Genomic DNA, 23,005 nt, shown 5'->3' on the forward strand with positions numbered 1-23,005 from the left:
CCATGTAAGTGTGTGTGTGCGTAAGAAGATATACATGCGTGAACGTACAAAATATAAACACAAAAGAGCTAGGCATACAAGGAAATATGTGTGTTTGTGTGTGTGTACACACTTCAGTATGTATGATGCTATGCTTCAGATAGTTTGAGTGCTTTCCTGCATATCTCCTTGTTTATCACACAGGCAAGTTTATGTGTGCGAATACAGGGCACACACATACCATATCATCTCTGAGTGAAGCTATGAGCAAGAGAATTCCGTGTATGGAGCCAATACGTCACATCCGAGGGATATGGTATTTCTGTGTGTGTGTGTGTGTGTGTGTGTGTGTGTGTGTGTGTGTGTGTGTGTGTGTGTGTGTGTGTGTGTGTGGGTGGGGGGGGGGGGGGGGGGTTATTTATTTATGACTTGTGTGAAGGTCAACAAGACTAAGTCAACAACCACTAAATCCCTACGGTAGCCAGGAAAAGCTGTGACAGTGTTGTAAAAGAGAAAGACGCAGAGAAGCAGAGAGAGAGAGAAAGAGAAAGGGAGAAACAGAGAGAGAAAAAAGAGAAAGGAAGAGAGAGAGGCAGAGAGAGAGAGGAGAGGGAGAGAGAGAAGAATGGAGTCTGGTGAGCTTTTGTGTGTGCTCTTTGTGGTGTGTGTGTGTGTGTGTGTTGGGGGGGCTGACCTGGAGGGGCCGCTGTCAGGGTCCGAGGGGCTGTCAGGAGGGTGTGTTGGGGGGGCATCTTCTCCGTCTTGAGGGAGATCCTCACACCCCTCCACACGGTCGTCCTCAAGAAGCTCTGTGATCTACAGCAGAGAGAAAAGAGGTCACACATACACACCTACACATCTTCCGAAATTAGAGAAATACACAGCTCAGAGGCTGAGACAGTTGCCAGTGAGTGAGTTAGAAAGAGGGAGCGAGAGAATTTGCGTCTATGTGTGTAAAGCCCATAATACATGTATGTATTCATGCTCTACAAGGTCTTTATTAAGCATCATTTCACATTATTAGGTCTTTATTAAACAATTTCTTATTCTTAATCAATATGTAACAAATCCACAAACTAAAGATTTGTCACTTTTAAAATGAACTAGAAGCTGAAACCATGAGCAATGAATTGTTATTGACTTTGTTTTCAATGTTGCTTTGTATTTAAATATGTTATGCTGCCCCTTTATGAAACACACAAGTTGTAGGCTGGGAGGGGGGTTGGTCTGATAGACGGACCAATGAAGAGAGACTGACAAGTTTTTGAATGAAAGAGCGCCGCAGGTAGAGGAGACAGGTGGGAGTATCATATTTTTTGGGATTACTATTTTTTGGTGGACAACATGGACTGTTTTTGGAGCGCAATCAAAACCGCGATCGTCTTTTTCACTTTATGGATTAAACGCGTCGGACAGGGCATTTTCCTGAATATCGTAAACTTCTCAAACAAGGCTCCGGTGAGGCAAAGACTTTCTTTTTTCTTTATTTCAGAAGCAGGCGGATGCCGCACATGGACTGAGATTGTAAGAGACTGATTATTATTTGTCCTCGTTGAACTGTAAATGAAATTGTTTAAATTGTTTGTTGTGATTGTTTGTCGGGGTGCAGGGACTAAGCCGGCTGTGGGAGGGGAGGGTGGTTTAAAAGCTGTTTTTGACTATGAACATGGCGATAAAGCCAGTCGCCTTCTAGCACATCAGCTGAAGCGCTATGCAACAGGACGCACTATTCCACAGATAAAAAATCTGTCTGGTACATTAACGATCGACCCTGTTGAGATAAACACCGCTTTTAAGTCTTACTATTCTTCTCTTTACTCTGAGTTCCCACCCAACTCCGATAACATGATCCATTTTTCTTAATAACTTGGATATCCCCAATATAGATTCCACTCTAGCTGATCAACTTGATGGCCCTATACATTTGAATGAGGTTGTGTGTTCTATCATGTCTTTGCAATCAGGCAAAGCCCCTGGTCCAGATGGTTTCCCTCCTGAATTCTATAAGAAATTTCACATTCAATTAGCCCTGTTACTTCTCTCTGTGTTTGAGGAATCACTAGAGCAAGGTTCACTCTCCCCCACTCTAAGACAGGCTTCAATTTCTCTCCTGTTAAAGGAAGGGAAAGACCCTGAGCTGTGTGGCTCTGATAGGCTCCTGAGTCTCCTCAATGCTGATGTTAAGGTCTTAGCTAAGCTGCTAGCATGGGAAAGTGTAAATTATCTAATAATTGCAACATCATCTAAAAATCATCATTTATCCAAAATGATTGAAATTAATGATCACAAACGTTTAAATAATGACAGTGGGTCTAGTTATATGTGATAACAATGCATAGTGGGCAGTGGAATAACTATTGGTTTCCGTTTGTGGTGACTGCTGACTGAGATAAGGGATGAGATTAAATAGATCCTGGAACTTAACCTGGTCTGGAGCAGGCTAGCTCCACAGAATAAATCTCCATGGTAACTTATACCATAACATATCCTACCGCCCCCTATCCTGCTTTTGTGCATCTGGATCACGGATAAATTGAGCCAGGATCACCAAGATATCCCGGCTTAATCCCTTATCCTAGTTTTGTGCAATGGGCCCCAGGGAATATTATTTTATACCCTGAAGCAGTTTCGTTTATAAAAATCAGCTCACTAATAGAAGCCAGTTGGTTTTAGAATGATAACCACTTGCTGATGAGGTCTATGTAAAACTGTTAACCATCCTAAACATGGCTGAGAGAAATAGCAGGATATTAATAGGGCAGAAGCTTCTCTGATATACCCTGCACAAGATTGCCATCAAACGCTACTAGGTCACCAGGGGATAGATTTACGGTCTGACATACTCCCGCAATTAAGTTCAAGTTGCAACATAATATCAACAACTACTGTACAATACTTTCAATGTGAGTGGCAAATGGGTATAGGCAAGAGGGAGGGAGAGAGGGAGAGGGGGAAAGAAATAGAGACATAGAGAGATAGAGAGGGGGAGGAGAGAGAGAGAGAGAGAGAGAGATTGTATTTTATTCTTATGAAAATCTAATACGTATGTGTGTATGTCCGGATTTATCGTATAATAACTGTTTTGGCAATACGAGTGACCTTGTCATGCCAATAAAGCATTTTGAAGTGTGTGTGTGTGTGTGTATGAGGGGAAAATTGTTTGTGTGTGTGTGTCAGTGTGTGTGTGAGTGAGAGAGATAGAGATAGATAGATAGATAGATAGATAGATAGATAGATAGATAGATAGATAGATAGATAGATAGATAGATAGATAGATAGATAGAGAGAGAGAGAGAGAGAGAGAGAGAGAGAGAGAGAGAGAGAGAGAGAGAGAGAGAGAGAGAGAGAGAGAGAGAGAGAGAGAGAGATAGATAGATAGATAGATAGATAGATAGATAGATAGATAGATAGATAGATAGATAGATAGATAGAGAGAAAGAGTAATGCCTGAAACTGATATATGTGAACTAAATTCCTCACTGTAATGACGTTCCAGTACCCCCACACTTGAACCTATAGACTAGCACAGTATAGTCTAACACACATTACGCAATACCACTCCCACAGGCACACACACACAGACTGATGTAGCACGCACACACACACACACACACACACACACACACACACACTCAGCATTTAATGGGACAGTAATGCAGTGTGTAGCAAGGCCATGAAGCTAAATAAAACAGATATGTAACTTGCCTCTTTGTACTGCCATTGCATAACTCACACCACACATTCTGTTACACAACATATTTATAGACAAGGTCAGAGCTGCTGTTTATAAGACGGATTTATTTGACTCCTATGCTCATATCTACACACCAGCAAACCAACTGCACCATGAAACAAACAAGATCAGCTCTGTAACAATACACACACACACACCCACCCCAGAGATGGCTAATCAGCTAATGAGCCGCCTGCATGGCTGGTGTGTGCGGGTGTGTGTGTGTGTGAGAGAGAGAGTCTAGTTAAGAATGTGATGTGATAACATCTCAACAGAGAATTGCTAAAAATAAGCCTGTGGCATGCCAGCCGCTCCAACGAGCTTCAGGTCAGATCCCTCATGGACAAAAAAACACGGAGGGAGGGAGGAGAGAAAATGAGAAAGCGTATGAGAGGAGAGAAACAAAAAGAAAGACGACATGAAGGATGGAGGATGTAGGAATCTGCTGTTCAAACCGCTGACACTTTCCCAAATGTGCTACCTTCACATATTTTAGTAAACCATGCACAAGCGCACACACACGCACCTCCAACTGAGTTAGTGTGAATGTCCCTTTGATTCCACTGCAGTGACAGAGCCACATTGCCATAGCAACCAGACCCTCTTGCCCAGTGATTGGCTAACAGCCGTCCTCTCTCTCCTCATTTCAAAAACATGACTCATAGTGTGTGTGTGTGTGGGGGTTTCTAAGAGTGTATGCTTGAGAGGGAGAATAAATGAGAGGGAGTGTGTTTGTGTGTGTGTGTGCGCGCGCGCGAGTTTACCCTGGCCCTCAAAGACATGGATAGATGAATGGGTGAATGAATGGATGTATGGATGGATAGATAAATGAATAGCTGGATGGATGGAAAAAATGCTAAAAATAGTGCCCATTTCCTTCTTGATGCAATGCCCATCCCTGCACTGTGAGGGGAAGTTTTATCAGCGGTCACTCACTCTGCTCCGACGCTAAAGCCTTCAAAAGGAACGTGTCCTCCCAACAACTCTCCCTACAACCTCTCCTCTCACTCAGAGAGAGCGAGAGAGAGAGCAAGGCTGGAACATGAAGAGAGGAAACATCTGTAGCCACAGTGGCTGCATAGCAAACAGAAGCAGTGCCGTGTGTGTATGAGTGTGTAGGTATACGCCCTACTCCTATGGGGCTGCATTGTTTGTACTGGCATTATGTAACCTGGTGATGCTGTAACCTTAGCCAACCTTCACACTTCACCTAATTAGGTCCTGGGCTCCTTAGATAAGCACTGGCATCACTAGAAATCAGCCCATATGCACGCACGCACATACACACACCAGAAACCACCTTCCTTCAGCTTAGCAACTGAGAGGTCTGAGTGAGCTTTGTTCTGGAAAGTTCCATGAGAGCTCTCCTCTCTCACTCAGTGTGTGTGTGTGTGTGTGTGTGTGTGCGCGCGTGCGTGCATGCTCTGCTTTGGCAGGGTCTCGGTGTGCCCGTGATGGACGAGTGGGCACAAAGGAACGGCCTGACTAAAAGGGCACGGCCCTGCGCCCTCTGGCGCTCTGCTGGAGGGGCACTGAGTAGAATCACCCCCCCCCTCTCAACCCTCATGGCTCGTTGTACCATGCCATTATCTACCCCCCGAGGCAGTGTGTGTTGTCCTCAGCAGCCAGCTGCAGCAGACAGGGCACAGAGTCGTGGCACCAGAGAGCGCGAGTACGGGAGGATTGTCTCCCTATTTCCAGCCGTTACATCACGCAAAAAGGATCTCTGGAAACCATGACTTAAAAATAAATAAATAAATAAATAAATAAATGAATGAATAAAAAATGCTCTGGCCTTTCATGTATTCGGGAGCCTTTGTGTGGTTGATTAATGAGTTTGAATGGACTCGGAAAACTGGCCGCCGTGGTACTTTGTTCCTTCAAAGCACGTTCAACACAGCACGTTCGAGTCCAAATACCATCTAGTAGCGAGAACTCTTGGTCCAGTCATGCCTAAAGAACGTGGATCTAGGAGGGGCGTTATTGGAAAAACACTCCTGGGAAAACGACCTGGAGACAAATCCCCACCTATAACTGTCAATCACATGCTCGCAACTCCATAGACATTGCCATTTATGTAAGATGCTGATATGTATATGTATGTGTGTGTGTGTGTGTGTGTGTGTGTGTATGAGGGGTTAGATATGTAACTGGGGCAACATCCTAGTCAAGACGGTAGGGCATGTGATCAGCTAAACATACACACATGCACACACACACACCCCTGCTCTCTAAGGGTCTCAAACAGATCAGGTGTCAGGAGAGCTATAGGCACAGGCTGAACCTCTCAATCCCCACACTGTATGGGGACCGGATCAGAGCGGATCAGGACCAGACTGGGCTGCTCTCTGATTGGTCTGCCTGGCGTCAGACGTACATGTATTACGTCTGACGTACATGTATTACGGACTGCTGGCTCAGACCTGGAGGACGCCTATAGGCCAGCAGCTGGCCAAACTCCAGTCCTCCCACTGCCCCCGTGACCTTTCGACCCCACCCTCCACTGACTCTCTTACCCCCCACTGCACGTCTGCGTATTCCACAAAGCTTTGCTGGACAGTTGTGAACAAAGAACTCTTCTTATGTAACCCTTTTGTAAACAGACTGAAGTTCGCTCTAAATACGTACTTTTATCGATTATGCTAACTGTTAGTATCTCTATGGGTTTTCTCATATACATTAGCCATAAGCTAACGCATTAGTTTCTATTCTAAGGATACAAGGAAGTTTATTGTCACATGCATATAGTTACTGGAAGTAAGAAATGCAGTGAAATTATGTCTGGTGTCAGCCTATTTGTGTATTTAAGGGGGGGGGGGGGGGGGGGGGTTGGGTAAAAAGTGCAGTAGAAGAGGGGTTTAGTAGATTAAGTGGCAAGGGCTGCATAAGAAAGGTGGGGGGGGGGGGGGGGCACCAACAAGGAGCACCCAAGAGCAACAGGGGCAAGGAAAAACGTAATAATGTAATACAAACTTAACTTGTAATGCTAACCCACATGATTGCTCTTAAACAAAACATCGAAGGAAATAACAGAGATGTACTCTGTTGGTCTGCTTAGTTTTATAGTGAATCTGAAGTAAAGGTTTGAAAGGAACTTCGGCTTCAGACTTTCTCTTGGGAAACTGTTATCCATCTTCTCAGCTAATGTAGCTGGCTAGACCACTCCATTGCCACACGCACAAGTGGGGGCAGAATTGGAAATATGTCAGACATGGGACAATGCATTGGTTGATTTGGATTAAGTCACAGGTTATTGGTTATTATTGTAATGATGCTATTCATAAATAATGACCTGTAAAGTAACTCAGACTTTTAAAAACCCATTTTTAAAGGATATCGACTAATAATCGTTATCGTCAAAATCATAAAAAATATCGAGATATTATTTTTTGTTCATATCGCCCACCCCTACCATCCAGAGCCCTTCACCCCCACTCCACAAGCTACACCAGGGGTGGGGAGTATGAGTGGCGGTTGATCATGTTGTCCTCAGGGCCTGCTGTCGTCCTCAGGGCCTGCTGTCGTCCTCAGGGCCTGCTGTGACTCTGGGCAGAGCCAGGCGAGGGTGTTGCAGGAGTCGGCTCCAAGCTTACATCATACAGTTTCGTAACACACACACACAGCCTTCTTCCTTCACATTCCTTCTGGAATTCTCTCTCTCTCTCTCTCCATCCAACCCTCTCTCCCTCCCTCCCTTTTTTTCTCTCTTCTTCTCTAACCTTCTGTCTTTTCTCTCTCTCCATCCCTCTCTCTCTCTGTCCCTCTCTCTCCAACCCGGTCTTCTTTCTGTCATCATTGCTCCTGGTATCTTGGTCCCGGCAGCGGCACCAGTGGAGAACAGTCACATGGAGGGACTTTATGGCTTATCACTGTCCACTTCCTGTGACCGGGGAGCCCTGCGCTAAAACTAGGGAGCACAGGACTGCTCTGGGGGAAGGATTAGGGCCAACACTGAGCAGTTTGGCCCATTCTATAGAGTTCTCTCTCTCTGTGTGTGTGTGTGTGTGTGTGTGTGTGTGTGTGTGTGTGTGTGTGTGTGTGTGTGTATATATATATATATATATATATATATATATATATATGTGTGTGTGTGTGTGTGTGCGTGTATATACACATATGTGTGTGTGTGTATATGTGTGCGCGTGTGTGTGTGTACCAGAGGCACCTGTGGTGGAGGTGGTCTTTGGGCTGCTGCACTTGTTTGTGATCCTGGTGCCTGACATCACAAAACGTGTGTGTGCGCGTTGTGTGTGTGCCTTGTGTGTGTGCGTCTGTGTGTGCCTTGTGTGTGTGCGCGTGTGTTTTCCACTGGTTCTTTTCCAGAAAAGGGGGTGTAACAGAATTGCGCAAAAATCTGTAGACGTATTAACCTGCTTCTGGTCCACTTCCTGAGGCCTGGCGTCTTGTGAAAGCGTCGGCTGGTCCTGCAGCCGTAATCACCTTTGCTGCTCTCTATTACAGCCTGGGGCTACAGCGACGCTAATGCCCCAAGATTTATCAATGACTGACCTCCGTGTCTAAGCCTATTCATCCCTAATACAAACATTAAACATTACACACACACACACACACACACACACACACACACACACACGTCTTTTTTACGGTTTGCTTGACCCATTAGGTAATAATACCAGGGATCACTGAGTTTCTGAGCCGGATTGTGGAGGAAATAAAAAGCCCATTGACCAAACAGAAGTCACATTCTGACCAAAGTCCACTTATAACAGAAGTCAAATTCTTAACTCCAGACCCCTCCTGCACCCAATTTAGATTTTACATTAAACCTCATTTACAAAAGCGAGTCAAAGATCAAAGTCAACTGCTATAGAAATGCCCATGTATGGGAATGTTGGCACTGAGGTCAGAGAGTGTGTGTGAGAGCGAAAGTGAGAGTGTGTGTGTGAGAGTGAGAGAGAGTGAGAGAGCAACGGGAGGAGGAGAGGTCTCATCAGCTCACCTGCTGAGCTGTAGCGGAAAGATGGATGTAAAGAGGGTGAGGACAGAAACAGAGGGAAGGACCTCTCACCTGGATACTGACTGAGTGTTTAAGAGGTGGAGAGAAAGGATTGAGAGAATGTGTATGAATAAGAGAGAGAGAAAGAGAGAGAGAGAGAGAGAAATGACAAGGAGGCGAAGATGTCTGACCTGTTCGTTGACGGAGCTGTAGTCGTTGGTTGTGGACACGTTGTCCTCCTCGTCTGAGTCGAACAGCTCCTCCTGGTTCTCCAGCAGCTCGGCCAAAACACGGCACACCGACTCTTGCTCCTTCAGCTCCTCCATCTCCGTGCCCGAACTGCACACACACACACACACACACACACACACACACACACACACACGGCAGAGGTTAGAGGCCAAAGATCATATCAACACACACGCCATCTGCTAACCCAAAAACTCCTCTGACCAAAGATTACCAACACACACTAACGGACACACCATTTCAGCTTATTCACCTAATGACAAAGCCATTTTCTGTAAAATCAACTTTGGCCTGGACTCACACTTTCTTTTATTATCTATGGTGCGTTTCCTCTTCAACTGTTCAAAGTACCCTTGACCTCTCTATTCGCCTCCTATGCGACCCCCATACAAAGACACTTTGAGGAATGAACCCAAACAAGTAAACAGGGTTCCTGGAAGTCACTGTATCATTTAAGAGATTGCTACTACTCAGGATAACACCATAGTATTAACTAATTACTAATCACTACTGTGTTAACTAATCAGACACTATGAAGCCTTCAGGGGTGAGGTTGTCGTGTACTGAACTGGATTGCGGGTAGGGAGGAAGTGATGTCGTACTGGAAGATGTCCGGTCCGAAGACGGCGGCGAGCGTGCCCAGGCTCCAGCTCTCCTCCTGCAGGGCACCTACGCCGGAGAGGAAGCGGCAGAGGAAGCGCAGCAGGCTGTAGTTGAGCTGCGGCAGCTGCTGCAGCCAGTACTTCAGGTTCCGCGCCAGCTCCTCCTCACTGGTGTACTCTACACGACGCACGCGCACACGGCGCACACACATACACACACACACACACACGCACACGCACACGCACACACACGCACACAAACAAGAGAGGTCAATCACATCAGCAGCTTGGGGCAAGGTATGTGAGTAGAATCTGCAGGATATGGTCTACATGTTATTGTGTGACTAAGTGTGTGCTCAGACCTTGATAAATCTGCAAGATATGGGTTTGCAGGTTGGCGGGGATGACGGCCTGGGGCTGCCAAGTGTGTGTGTGTGTGTGTGTGTGTGTGTGTGTGTGTGTGTGTGTGTGTGTTCAGACCTTGATATATCTGCAGGATGTGTGTTTGTAGGTTGACGGGGATGACGGGCTGGGGCATCTCCTGCAGAAAGAGGCGAAGCAGGCTGACGGCCGAGGCCAGGTCCGCCTCCTTCTGCAGGTCAACGTGCTCGCCGCTGTCATAGCGTTGCCGGAGCCAATCCACACGCTCCGCGTTCCCGTTCACTAGGAACACGCCCTCCATGTCCAGTCCCCCTAAACACACACACACACACACACACACATACAAAGAACACTTAGCACAGGGGCATACTCAGGAGTGCTCAGAGATCAAGCAAACACACCACAATAAGCATTGCATATGTAATAGTAATGTACATTATAAACAGGGGTATGTTCAAGAGCAGCAAGAACCAGCCAGTCAGTCAGTCAGTCAGTCAGTCAGTCAGTCAGTCAGTCAGTCAGGGACAGACAGACAGACAAACAGAGACACAGACACAGACACACACACACACACAAGTGACAGGGCGCACTGGACCCAAAACCAAGGTCAGAGAAGAGATCCACCTACAAGCATCATGCAAAACCTCCAGAGTCCATATGATCACTGGCATGGACCCCAGGGACTGGGGCGCGTTCAGCAGTGCAAACAAACAGAAAGCCTTACCATGCAAAACCCCACCACGCCATTTCCAAAGCAAATACGCATAAATCAAACCAGCCCAATAAAGGCCTCCTTCTCTTCACCTTGGATCACCACAACAAGCTTAGCCAACCCAAGGAGTCATGATGCAACCAGATCCGGAATAGCAGTGGTCAACCCACTAGCTCGGGGCAGGAGCCAAAAACAATTCAACCAGTGCTTAACAATCTACGCACATAAACTTAGATTACCATCACATCAGTAAAGCAATAAGGCCAATTAAGTTTGTTTAGTGAGGAGATATGACTGGACTGAAATAGCTCTGTTTTCAACAACGGCAAAATCCATGAGCTTACTCAACATGATCACCCACACACACTTCCACTCACAAACATGGTCATTAACACATGCATACACACACAGACACACACACACACACACACACACACACACACACATAGGGTTTGCATTATATTTGGATTTACTTTTAATTAGTTGTGTTGTGTGTTGTGTTGTGTTTTGTGTGTGTGAGAGAGAGAAAGATGTTTGCCTGAGGATTACTGATCTCCCTGGAAGCTGCTGAAGGTCAAAGGGAGCCTGAGAAACAGTCCTCTCTGATCAAACGCCAAAACACAGGCTTCACACACACAGACTCCAACACACACACACACACACACACACATACTCACATACTCTCACTCATACACAGCTGTTCACCTCAACAGGAGGTGGGGTAGGAAGACTAACCACAGTCACCACTGAGTGCTTCTGCTCAGGGCTAAACAGCAGAATAAACATAGTGTGTGTGTGTGTGTGTGTGTGTGTGTGTGAGTGTGAGAGAGAGAGAGAGAGAACCCAACAGAGTAGTGTTGTGCAATGGCTTCTGTAGACTCCAGCTGTTAAATAAGACACACAAACATTAATATCCTAGCAGTGCTGGTGGCTTTCCGCAGAGGAAGTGGAGAGCAGCCATGTCAGCAGAGTTCTCCGGTCAAAAGCCTGCTCTTGGCCCCACTGCATGCTGGGATATGCCTTGGCTGGGCTCTGAGCTGGAGCTGCCTTACAGTGGTCGAGGACATGGGCCCAGGCATCTCTCTCTCTCTCTCTCTCAAAGATGTACACACACCTAAAGACGCGCGCACACACACACACACTAAAGTCCATTCCATTTAACCTCTCTTGGCTGCCATAGATCTCATAAAGTAAATGAGCCAGTGTCCTCTTTTAACTCATTGAGAGCCAAAAATGTAATATTACGTTTTTCCTTCCCATGCGTTGAGTGCCAAAAACGTAATATTACGTTTGTAGCTTTTTTTTTTTTTTTTTAATTACGAAACTAGACACTCTAACACACCTTATGTGTGATTTTGGGAACACTGTGATGAATGGAAATTAAATGTATGACGATCGAAAACTCATGAAAACGCACAATCTGGACATTTTATCTGGACATTTTATCATAACTCGGTTGCCGCTTTGGGTCGAATCAGTGACGCATGCACGTCAGCTCAAAACCAGGCCATTTTCGTGGGTCTATCACTAGGTGGCAGTCTCGCCAGGTCTCGCTAGGTTACTTCCCGGAAACTTTACAGGCAACACTTCATATTTCACGAAAGACGTTTTATCTCCATTTCTAGAAAAAAAAAACAGTGATTTTGATGAAAACTAGCCACTGTTTAGCTTGGGATTTCTCAGGAACAGAGGCGTGTAGAAATACACGGTTTGCACCCACTGAAAGCTTAAAGTCTCACCTTTGAAACGAGCCATTGTATGTGTTCATAGCTATAACACAGAATATGCTGCGGCTGTACAAAAATCATCAACAATGGTCTAGATTGCTGGCACTCTAGGACAAAGCTTCCGAAAACAGCTTGGCATTCAATGAGTTAATGACCAGCACAGTATACACACAGACATGCACACACATACACACCGTCTCACACACAAGTATTTACTGCATGACTGAGCAGTTTTGGACTGCATGACTTTGACATGAGGCACAAGAGGTTTCTCTGACTAGAACAACAGCTGTCAGCTCTACCAGACATCACAGAATGGAGAGGACACCAACAGCACACACACACACACAGACACACTTCAGAAACAACATAAGTAAACCCAGACACAGCAGCACACACACACGTGCCAGCAGACACACACACAAACCTACACACACCCACACACTGCTCTTGATGTAAAGCAATTTCCAACAGTGGGCAGCGTCTGGTTGAACTCTGGTGAAGGGTCAGGCGTTCCGGAACACATCACCACACAAAGTGATGTTTATAAACCAGTTACAGCCTGCTTGCATCAGATCTCCAGTCGCCACCCCCCCTTCTCTCTCTCTATCTATCTTTCCATCTCTTTATCTCCCTCCTTCTCCGCACAGATGCCTCCTCCTCCTCCTCCTCCTCCCTTCTGAGACAGGCTGCCCAGCCCAGTGTTATGTAAGAAATAAAAACACATGGCCGTTTTTGGAAGGAAAAGCGTGTGAAGTCACTTGAGGAAGTGAGGATCACTTCTGTGCCATTACTGCTTTTACACTTGCGCGCACACACACACACACACACACACACACACACACAGACACACACACAGACACAATGCCACAACAGGTTCTAGCACTATAAACACACACACACACAAAATGCCACAACAGGTTCTAGCACTGTCAGTGTCAACATGAAACACACACAGAAAAAAAGAGCACTGTTCAAACACATACACGTCGCGCGCCCCTCTCCATTGCCTAAACCAATACACAGAATTACGATTAGATCCTTAGAAGTGAGTAAGGAGTGCCAATCCTGCCCAAACACCACTGAGGTCTAGACTTGCCTACAGTGCAAGAGAGAACACAGATCCATCGTCTCTTATGGGCCAGGCTGCTTACGGACAGGAGCTGAAAATCCATCTATTCTCTCACTCTGTCTCTCGTTGCTTACACAATGACACACACACACACACACGCGCGCGCATGCAAGCACACATACAGGCACGCACACACACACACACACATAGGGGAACCTATTTCAGTAAAGATACTAACTACAAAAGGTGTGTGAGCGCAAAACTGAAGATTGTAAACGGTCATGATCCTTAACATGCGGTGTTTATACTGTCCTACAAAGCCAAAGTGCAGTATCTGCATTTTTTGTGAAATTCACTTTTTTACACCAATATAAAATGCCATATCCTCCGATCAATCTATCAAAATCTCATTGATCTACTGAAACATTTCCTGAAGATATAGGGGTTTTCAATTTACAACAATGCTGTTTTTCTCAGTTTGGAATTTTCATAGATACTGCACTTTGGCTTTGCAGGGCAGTATATGTGTGTGCTTTTAATGTTTGCATAATCATTAGTAGATGTAGGTTCTGATTGTAACGCCATTATTAACACCTTGTTGCTATTTCATGGTAAATCTGCTATAGATAAACAAATAAATGGTGTATACTCATGAGCTTGTGCATTGGTGTGCATACTTGTACACTACATGCAAGCCTGCATACCGCCCGGCATGAGTGTGAAATTCTTTTTTTTTTAAATGTAAACCTCTACCAGTCACTGACAGATAAATAGTAAAATGCATCCACCACTCAACAGTAAATCATTATTTTGAGCCACTTTCATATTTTACCAGCATTTGGTTAGTTCCCAACCCTGTGTGTGTGTGAGAGTGTGTGTGTGTGTGAGTGTGAGTGTGTGTGCGTGCGTGTGCGTGGTTGTGTGGCACTCACCGTGCTCCTCGATGTACTCCACGATGTGTCTGACGAGCAGGGGCACCTGTTGTCCAGGCTGACCGCTGGTCTGCAGCTCGTCCAGGGGGACCCCGAAGACTCGGCCCTCGCCCTCACCCAGGGAGATGCCAGGGGGCGAGAGGCTCTTCCTCATCACTCCCTCCGCCACTACACCGCACTCGTCTGGAGAGAGAGAGAGGGAGGGAGGGACAGAGAGAGCGAGGGACAGAGAGAGGGAGGGAGAGAGAAAGAAAGAGAGAGAGAGAGAGGGAGGGAGAAAGGGTGAGAAGGAGGGAGAGAGAGCGAGAGAGGGTGGGATGGAGAGAGTGAGAGCGAGAAAGAGAGGGATGGGAGAGAGGGAGGGCATAGTAGAGAAGATGAGAGAAAGATAAAGAGAAGGTGGGACAGAGAAGGCCAGCGGAAGGAAGGGGGGATGAGAGGATGAAGAAAAGATATTTACTCACAACGCTAAACACATGCAAATACACACGTAGCCAGGCACACCCATACAATCACTCGCACGCACGCACACACAGACATGATTAAACTAAAAATGATGTCTGATAGATCAACAACCACGCCCAGCTTTGCTGTTACAAGGCCAACACTGGAACCTGAAGAGATGGTTACATAAGCCCAGCGATAACTGTCTGTGTGTGTGTGTGTGTGTGTGTGTGTGTGTGTGTGTAAAAGTGTGTATTACACAGCCATTAGTCCTGGCATGTCTGTTATGAAGTTATGAACAGGTGCCTGGGTATCAGAGATCTTTTTAACTTTATTAGCCGACAAGCAAACAGACTGCGCGAACACACACACACACACACACACACAGATAAGGACAGAGACACACACTCCAAAAAAAGAGTTAGACAGAAAGACAGATGGACACAAGCCCTGGGGGTACAGCTGCGGGTGACAGAGCCAGCCGTCCCAGATGAAGTGCTATCAGGTGAGCCCATGTGATGAGCGCAAGGCTATCGCTTATGCTATCTGCTACATCAGGAACACACACATCAGAAAAATCAGAGCAGATATGTTTTCACGCATAGGCATGACCTCCTCTGACAGAGTGTGTGTGTGTGTGTGGTGTGTGTGTGAGATGCAGATCAGAGGAGCAGGATGCTTCGGGCATTCAGACCCCTTTCTGGAACATTCTTTTCTCTGCCTTGTCAGGTGACTGTACTGGCATGGTTAGCTCTGTCACACAACAGCACTAAACCATGAAACGCCATCAGAGAAAAGAAACTACAAAGGACCGGCCTGATGAAGGGGAAAATAGAACTAAGTTCATTTGCCTGACCTTATTGTGTTAGTGCTGCTTCTGCTACACACACAGACACACACACACACACAGACAGAGGAGGTCATGCCTATAACTCAGTCTCTGGCTCAAACAAGGAGAACACTGAGAGAAACGGTGGAATACTGCGCTGGTTTCCACGGCATTTCCATGGTTACAGACAAACACATGTGGACAATGTCAGCAGCATTCTTCTGCCTGTCACTCTGGGAGGAAGTGAATGAGATCTACACAAATAGAACACATTTCTACACTTTTTTACACATTTTCTACCCACTCAGTGGGATGAATTAGACTTACAGAAAGAGAGGAGAGTTTTAATTTAGGCATAGCATAGGCTGCTTTCAAATTCTGTGGTCCAGTCTTACTTTTAGGGTGTTTGCTAGATGTTAGGTCTATGGAAATGCCTCTATTGGAACTGTGGTTAAACCTTTTTACCAGATCTACTTCATAGGTGTCCCGTTATTCAGAAGTAATAGCCACCCTACAAGCCAATCAGAAATGAGTATTTCGTCTCTCTGGGTGATAATTATCAAAATAATGTTATAATTCTGAACAAACATACAGTATATAGATTAGAAAAGGCAATGAGAACTATCTCAACCTCTATGTTGATGGGCATGCACATGCATAGGCTGTCTAATGACATGCATTCATTTGTGTGGAGTCTGCACTGCAGACAGCACTTGGACACTGTGGCGCCACTAAGACAATTTAACACACCGTCATAGTGCAAATACAAACAAGCTCGCACATCAATAACCTGAGAGTGTAAGCATTACAATCTTATCAATTTAACAGCCTTCATTTCTGTTTACACATGCACACACTCACACACACACACACGCATGCAAAGAGACAGACACACAATAACAAATATAGACAGGCACACACACACCAGTCGCACTGAACATGAAAACAAAATAGAACAACTCACCGTTTGGCACTTGAAATACCCAGAAGTTCAGTTTATCTCCTGTCCTCCTCCCGCGCAGTGACTGCTAAATGCATCTATGGCTGCTTCAGGTTGTGACAGAAGATGAGCCTGTAGTTCCTCATTGACAGACCGCAAATCCCGTTCAGGACTTCAGCTAGTACAACTGCAGATGGAACAGAGAGGGACAACAGAGACAGGTATTATTAAACAGGACCGCTCACACACTGGTCAGCACCGAGTCTTTATGACAGCCTACTAGGGACCTGGTCTGAACCCTGAGAGGAGTAGATCAAGTTGCTGACGCCAAAAAGGGGCCAATAAACGCAAACGGAGAGCAGGAGACTGCTGCTGCCATGGAGTCGGTGTTGCCATGCAGCAGCCCCACCATGAGGGCCTTCAAAAGACTCCTGCACACATTAGGGTCCACACAGCAACACACTCTCAAAAGGAATCCGGTTGAGTTCTGGCCCTGAGCCGGCGGAGACCCGTGCCAGAACAGGCTCCAGTGTGGGTGGTCACCGATTCGATGGCAGTAAGCCGACTTGGGACTCCATAGCGACCCACTGGTCTATTGATGCAAAAGTGTGTGTGTGTGTGTGTGTGTGTGTGTGTGGCATGCACATGGTATTTAATAAAGCCGCTTGACCCCTGAAGCCTCTTAAAGGGACTGGGACCGACTGCCATACTCGAGACACACACTTCAAAAACACCACGTGCCAAATGTCTACCATAATGGCCACCGGAATGCTAATCCAGGTATGGATATCTCACTCAACGCGGCCACCATGTGCCAGTCGTCCTACTGCTGCTGTTACTGCCCTGGAGGGGGGGGCAGGCCAGCTGCTCTCTGTGTTAACTCATTTTAACCAAAACCAGCTAAACAGTCAGCAGCGGCTACTCCTGAGGTTCTGGGATTTGGCACGGCTGAGCAAGTTTTCCACAGTTTGACCTTAACGCCTTACGGCTGCGCCAAATAATGCATTATAAATAACTCTCTCCTCTCCCAGCGGTACGCACGGCGCGTGTGTGTGTGTGTGTGTGTGTGTGTGTGCGCGTGTGTGTTTCCCTCTCCAGCGCTAAATGCCTTTTCCTGTCGCTGTGCTCTCCTCCGCACTGTTACGCAACACCACTGACCTACCTACGTCCAACATCCAATACCAGGAGCGCCGCCAACAACACGGAGGCTGGAACATCACAGAGTCACCCACTCACTCCGGCTCCTTCCTCCCTGGACAGCAGCGGAAAAGGCCCAGGGCCTGGAGCCGTGTTTGATGGAAAGCACACTGGAAAGCCAGGACTGCAAAGCTGTTCAGGGCATGCTGCAGCTCAACGACAGCTAGAGCAAGTTGGGTACAACACCAAGATTAGGAGTACGACTCTGACAGGGAACACGTACCAATGAGAATGCATCATCAGGACCACATCTGGGCTGTGTTTCCTGCATATGTATAGTCATGGAATACACTACTGCAAGTTGATGTGGATGAAAGTAGCTTAATGAACATAAGCGGAGAGCAGCACACAGTGCAGGCACCGCCCACCGAGAGCAGTGTGCAGTGGGGGCGCAGATCCCAAAAAACTGTGGCCTTAATCAGGAGATCCTACCACCGCTCGGAGTGCATGAGTGGGCTGCAGCTGAGGCCCTCGGTGCTATGAAATCATAGTGTTCACGTGGAGAGGACAGAATGTTCTGCAATCTGTGCTGAAGCGTGCCGAGGAAACCGTCTCGACGGAACAAAGGGCCACTGCTGGATCGCTGGACCTAAGCGAGAGCAAGAGCCTGCCGCTAATCTCAAACCCACTACTGTACATCATGCTACGTGACCTTTCATTCCACAATGTCAACCATTGTCTGAGAGAAAGTGTGTGTTTGTGTGTGTGTGAGAGAGAGTGAGAGTGTGTGTGTTAGAGAGAAAAAGAGTTTTCTACAAAGTTCCTCCAAAACGCATTTGAAACTTCCTCACTTAGCTTCCACACCCCGCTGCCATCTCGGTGACGACAGTCCTCTGACCCAGAGCGATCCCTTCCTAATCTCTTTGGATGCCGACATGCACTTCAGCTGATCCGATAAAAAAAAAGGCCCATTTAGGGAACTGGGGGCTAACCAGCACTCAGGAGAAGAGGAACCTTCTTTCTGTAGGCTCCTCCGACTTTAGCCCTGTAGCGACATTGGCTCAACCTTCAACTTCATAGCTTTAGAAATGTGATTGGACTACATTGCACAATGCATGATTGTCCAAAACTAGGCTGCGTCACTGAGGCTTTGCCCTGACTGAAGGATCACACTGACACAGCAGATTTCACGACACAGAGAAACTCATCCACACTGGAGTGCCGTTACGAAAGAGGAAGCGTGGCAGGTGCTCTGACTGGAACACACAAAGCTCTTAAAATAATTAGTGTGACAGAATGACGGCAAAAGACTGAGGCAGCATGAGAGAGAGAGAGAGAGAGAGAGAGAGAGAGAGAGAGAGACAGAGAGAGAAAGAGGCGATGGATAAGTGAAAGAAAAGAGAGATAAAGAGAGGGTGAAATAGAGAAAGAGAAGAAAAACTAAGAAAGAAAGAAAGAAAGAAAGAAAGAAAGATGGGGATGGTATGAAGGAAGACCACAGATAGAGAGATGTCAGGCAAGAAAGACAGAGAACAGAAGATTGCAGCCTTTGAGACACATAAAGGAACAAAAAGCGTCCGTGCCACTTTGGATAAAAGCGTCTGCTGAAAGCCAGTGAAGTGTAACTAGAAATGGAGAGAGACGAAGGGAAAGTGGAAGGGGGCGCTGAAGAGAGGAGAGTGATCTCCGACATGAGGACGCTCTTCTCAAGACGTCTCCTACCCCGTCCTGTCCCCTTCCCCGAGCTCATCTTAATTAAGCAGAGCACCTCTCTTGGGAGCCGCTCCCAGCGTGACCCCGATCTGGAACAGGACAGGGGTCACGCGCCGTGCTCACAGGGTCAAGGTCATCCCAGCCAGAGCTCTACAGAGGCCTGGCTGCCTGCAGCACTGGGGCCCAATCCAGGTCAGTCACACAGTAAAAATAGCAGCAGGTATCTTCGGCGTCTTAAGAGTCTTTAGCTGCAGGTAGCCTAGATCACTTTAACACACTTACACGGAGCCTACCTCAGCAGACGACAGGCCTGCTGACAGGCCGGCTAACACACCTGATATGAGCATACATGACCGGTACAGCCATGGGACTGGGCTTATGTAAAACACCTCCATGCCGTTCATCAGATGGCTATGGCTTCATGTGGGCGTCCATTTTAAGTCACATGCTCACTGCTGATAAAATGCTACAATGTGCAGCAGTAGCTTCAAATGGATGATTGTGATTCTTCTGGAGGAAGACAGAACATACTGGTAATCATCTATATTAAGGGTTAAACTCAAAGAGGTTTGAACAGGCAGTCTTTTTTGTGACCACGACAAATTCTGAATTTGATTGATTAAATCTCAAGTCAATGCAACATGAAAATGGAAATTTGCATGGAAATACCATTCTGAAGTTGACAGAAAGAATGACTTAAAACGTAGCTCACAGAGAGAAGGCCAAGTAAGACTACAGAAGATATTTTAATGTCTGCCACGCCCTGACAACTTATCACCTATACTTAATGAACAACAGGAGCTAATGCTAAAAAGAACTATCCTAGAAAAATGAGAAGTCCATCTGCTAGCCTCGCTCTTGTCAGTAATGAAAGAGCTCCCTGACTAATATGAGTAGTCCACAGAGGAGGTATGCCAACAAAAAGGTGAAACCTCATCCAGGTGAAACCTCGCTCAAGACCCGTGATAGTAATTATATTCCCGATAATGAGGGCTGCTAACCCCCCCCCCCCCCCCCCCCCCCCCCCCCCCCCGACCCCGAGACAGCTCTGAAGAGAGTGGAAATTTCCGCTCCGTTAGACAGCCGCAAGAAGCTTGCGGCAGGTGGCAGAGACAGTGTGCCTTCCACTGTGGTGCTCCCTGGTCTTTCAAAGACTCGATGACCAATCAGCAGCAGGGACAGAGACTGGGCAACCAATCAGCAGTGATTGGAACCAATCAACAGCCAATGTGAGGGCCAATGTGTAGTGAGGGGATGCCAGTCACCCCCATCTGTTCATGGTAGCCTGCACAGCCGTCTCAGCATGGTCTAACACTGTGATGAACTACTGACACACACATACAGTTCCATCTGGACCCAGCAACAGCATAACAACCCAGAGAGAGAGAGAGAGAGAGAGAGAGAGAGAGAGAGAGAGAGAGAGAGAGAGAGAGAGAGAGGAGGGAGAGAGCGTGAGAGAGAGAGCGAAATAGAGACAGGAGGGTGAGAGAGAGAGGAGGGAGAGAGAGAGGGAGAGAGAGCAGAGAGAGAGAGAGAGAGAGAGAGAGAGAAATTGAGACAGAGTGAATTACAGCCAGTGAGATAAAGGGGGAAGGAGTGGGAGACGGAGATAGAAAGATACAGAGTAAAGCCAGAGCCATATGAAGGGAGGGAGATGGGAGATCTGAAGAGGGAGGGGACTAATGACTGAGATGGAGAGGGACAATTACAGAGAGAGAGAGAGACAGACAGAGACAGAGAGAGGAGAGAGAGAAATAATAGAGAGAGAGAGAGAGAGAGGTTGTGCAGTACTTCACACTGGCCCTGACACAGAGCTTATCTAACTGCTTGTCTGTACAGCAGCAGCAGCAGCAGCAGCAGCAGCAAGCTCTAGCTAGTCTCTATTGCAAGCCTCTGCTAGTCAGTTCAGCAGCGGCAGCTTGAGTGTGCAGCACTAGCTGGCCAATGTTGCTAGCCTCTTCTGCCACTGCAGCCAATTTTAGAGATAAAGCTCCACTAATAACTAACAAGACAACAACAGCAGCGGCAGTTGCAACACACATGCACAGAGACGCAGCCGCTGGTCAGAGTGTGATCAATAGAGCTATCTGAAACCTACCACAACATCTCAGTCCCTGCACGTCCAAAACAGAGTGGGGCTATCAGAAATAAGCCAACAGGAAGTTAGATGTCTGACAAAAGTTCATGCCTATTTTTTTGACACCCCATCAACCCACCCCTACTAACATTCTCTGCTCAACGCACAGGAGGCAGGAAGTTTCCTCTCTCTCTCTCTGGCATGATGTTGATCTTTGGCTATATTTGAGTGCTGTGAGTCACAGCTGTAGGAAGGTTTCCGTGGGTGGCGTCTCAACAGCAACGCAACAGACATTTCTGTTCTGCTGTGCTGCTGACGTACCCAGCAACCAATCAGATCCCTTTAAATGTTTGAGAAGTGTGAAGGAAAAGTGAGAGGTGGGAAGGAAGTTGTCTGTGGTCGGCCGCTGAGGACATCACTGTCAGAAAACCCTGACAACCCAACCTTCCCCAGAACAAGTCACAGTGAGTTCCTAGAAAATGGCAGAATTCCCCTCCGACACCGAGCCGGACTCGGGACAGGTCCGGGCCATAGGCGGCTGATGTCTGGGAACTAGATGAGACTGCCCCGCATAGGTCTCATGACAGCAGGCTACGCCCTGATAGAGATGAGAGAAGAGATAAGCCAGCGTGGGCTAATGTGATTATGCTCATCCCAAATATGAGTCGGCCGCTGAACCACTGGCCTAGTTTCTGTCTTTTTCCCCTCTTTGCTTTCATCCAAGCTGCTGTCCTTTGCTTGTGCCAGGCTGCGGCCAGACAGGACCCAAAATCAGGGCAAGGCCAGGGGTAGATCTAGGACAAACAAGGGCCAGACAGAGGCAGATCTCCACCGTTTGACTGTGGGCGGGAAGCATCCCAGAAGTCTCTGTTTCCCAATACATACAACAAAGCAGCTCTTGTCTTCCATTGTACACAGTGCCCACTTACAGCATAGCGTACTGTCCCAAAAGCCTCCTCTGAGTGACTGGGTGGCTCTCAGCTCAATTGAAGCCAGTCGATTTAGCACCATCGCCCATGGCGTTGCCCAGCTAGCGCTAGCCCTCACACAGACCGGGCAGGACTCTAATCCAGTATGCGCACATATGGTGCCCCAAATGTTGCCTGGGTGTGCCTGCTCTGCAGGACGAAACAAGGAGAAGAGAGTGGGCAGATCTCTCCATCTGATAGGAAGGGACTGCCCAGAGAGGCAGCACAGAGGGGTTTAAGGTGTGTGTAAGTGTGTGTGTGTAAGTGTAATCGGAGGATGACACATTCAGCATTTCCCAGGGGATATCTTCTCCGTACATCTGTTACAATCATCAGATAAGACATTCATCCTCCCCCTCCCTCCCAATCAACAAAATAACATAATGTGCCCCCACCCCACCCATGTCAGTGCTGTGTGAGTGGGTGGGTGTGTTTGCGGGCATGCTTTGTATGTGAGAACCTAAGTTCTAACTGTTTATTCTGCCCCAACACAAGGCCTCAGAGGGCAGGGACTAATGGAGCACTCAAACTCCCTGCTGCTGTGAACGCTCTG

General features: G+C 47.1%; 1 protein-coding gene across 5 annotated transcripts in view; it reads right to left on the reverse strand.

Moving 5' to 3' along the window:
* fam13b (family with sequence similarity 13 member B) overlaps window positions 1–23,005 on the reverse strand; it is a 56,865-nt gene that overhangs the window by 30,672 nt on the left and 3,188 nt on the right. For 3 of the 5 annotated variants that reach the window (XR_006022518.1, XM_042062419.1, XM_042062421.1), the window contains exons 2-7: window positions 16,582–16,744; window positions 14,345–14,527; window positions 10,001–10,213; window positions 9,488–9,698; window positions 8,861–9,008; window positions 674–795 (exon numbers count right to left, since the gene is read on the reverse strand). Coding sequence is in view for 4 of the 5 variants with exons in the window: in XM_042062419.1 (XP_041918353.1) it covers window positions 674–795; window positions 8,861–9,008; window positions 9,488–9,698; window positions 10,001–10,213; window positions 14,345–14,498 (848 nt within the window). In the remaining variant the exon portion in view is untranslated. The remainder of the gene's footprint in view (window positions 1–673; window positions 796–8,860; window positions 9,009–9,487; window positions 9,699–10,000; window positions 10,214–14,344; window positions 14,528–16,581; window positions 16,745–23,005) is intronic. The other 2 variants (XM_042062420.1, XM_042062422.1) reach the window with 1 other exon arrangement.

Source organism: Alosa sapidissima, chromosome 14 (assembly GCF_018492685.1).
Source record: "Alosa sapidissima isolate fAloSap1 chromosome 14, fAloSap1.pri, whole genome shotgun sequence".
Lineage (NCBI taxonomy): Eukaryota > Metazoa > Chordata > Actinopteri > Clupeiformes > Clupeidae > Alosa > Alosa sapidissima.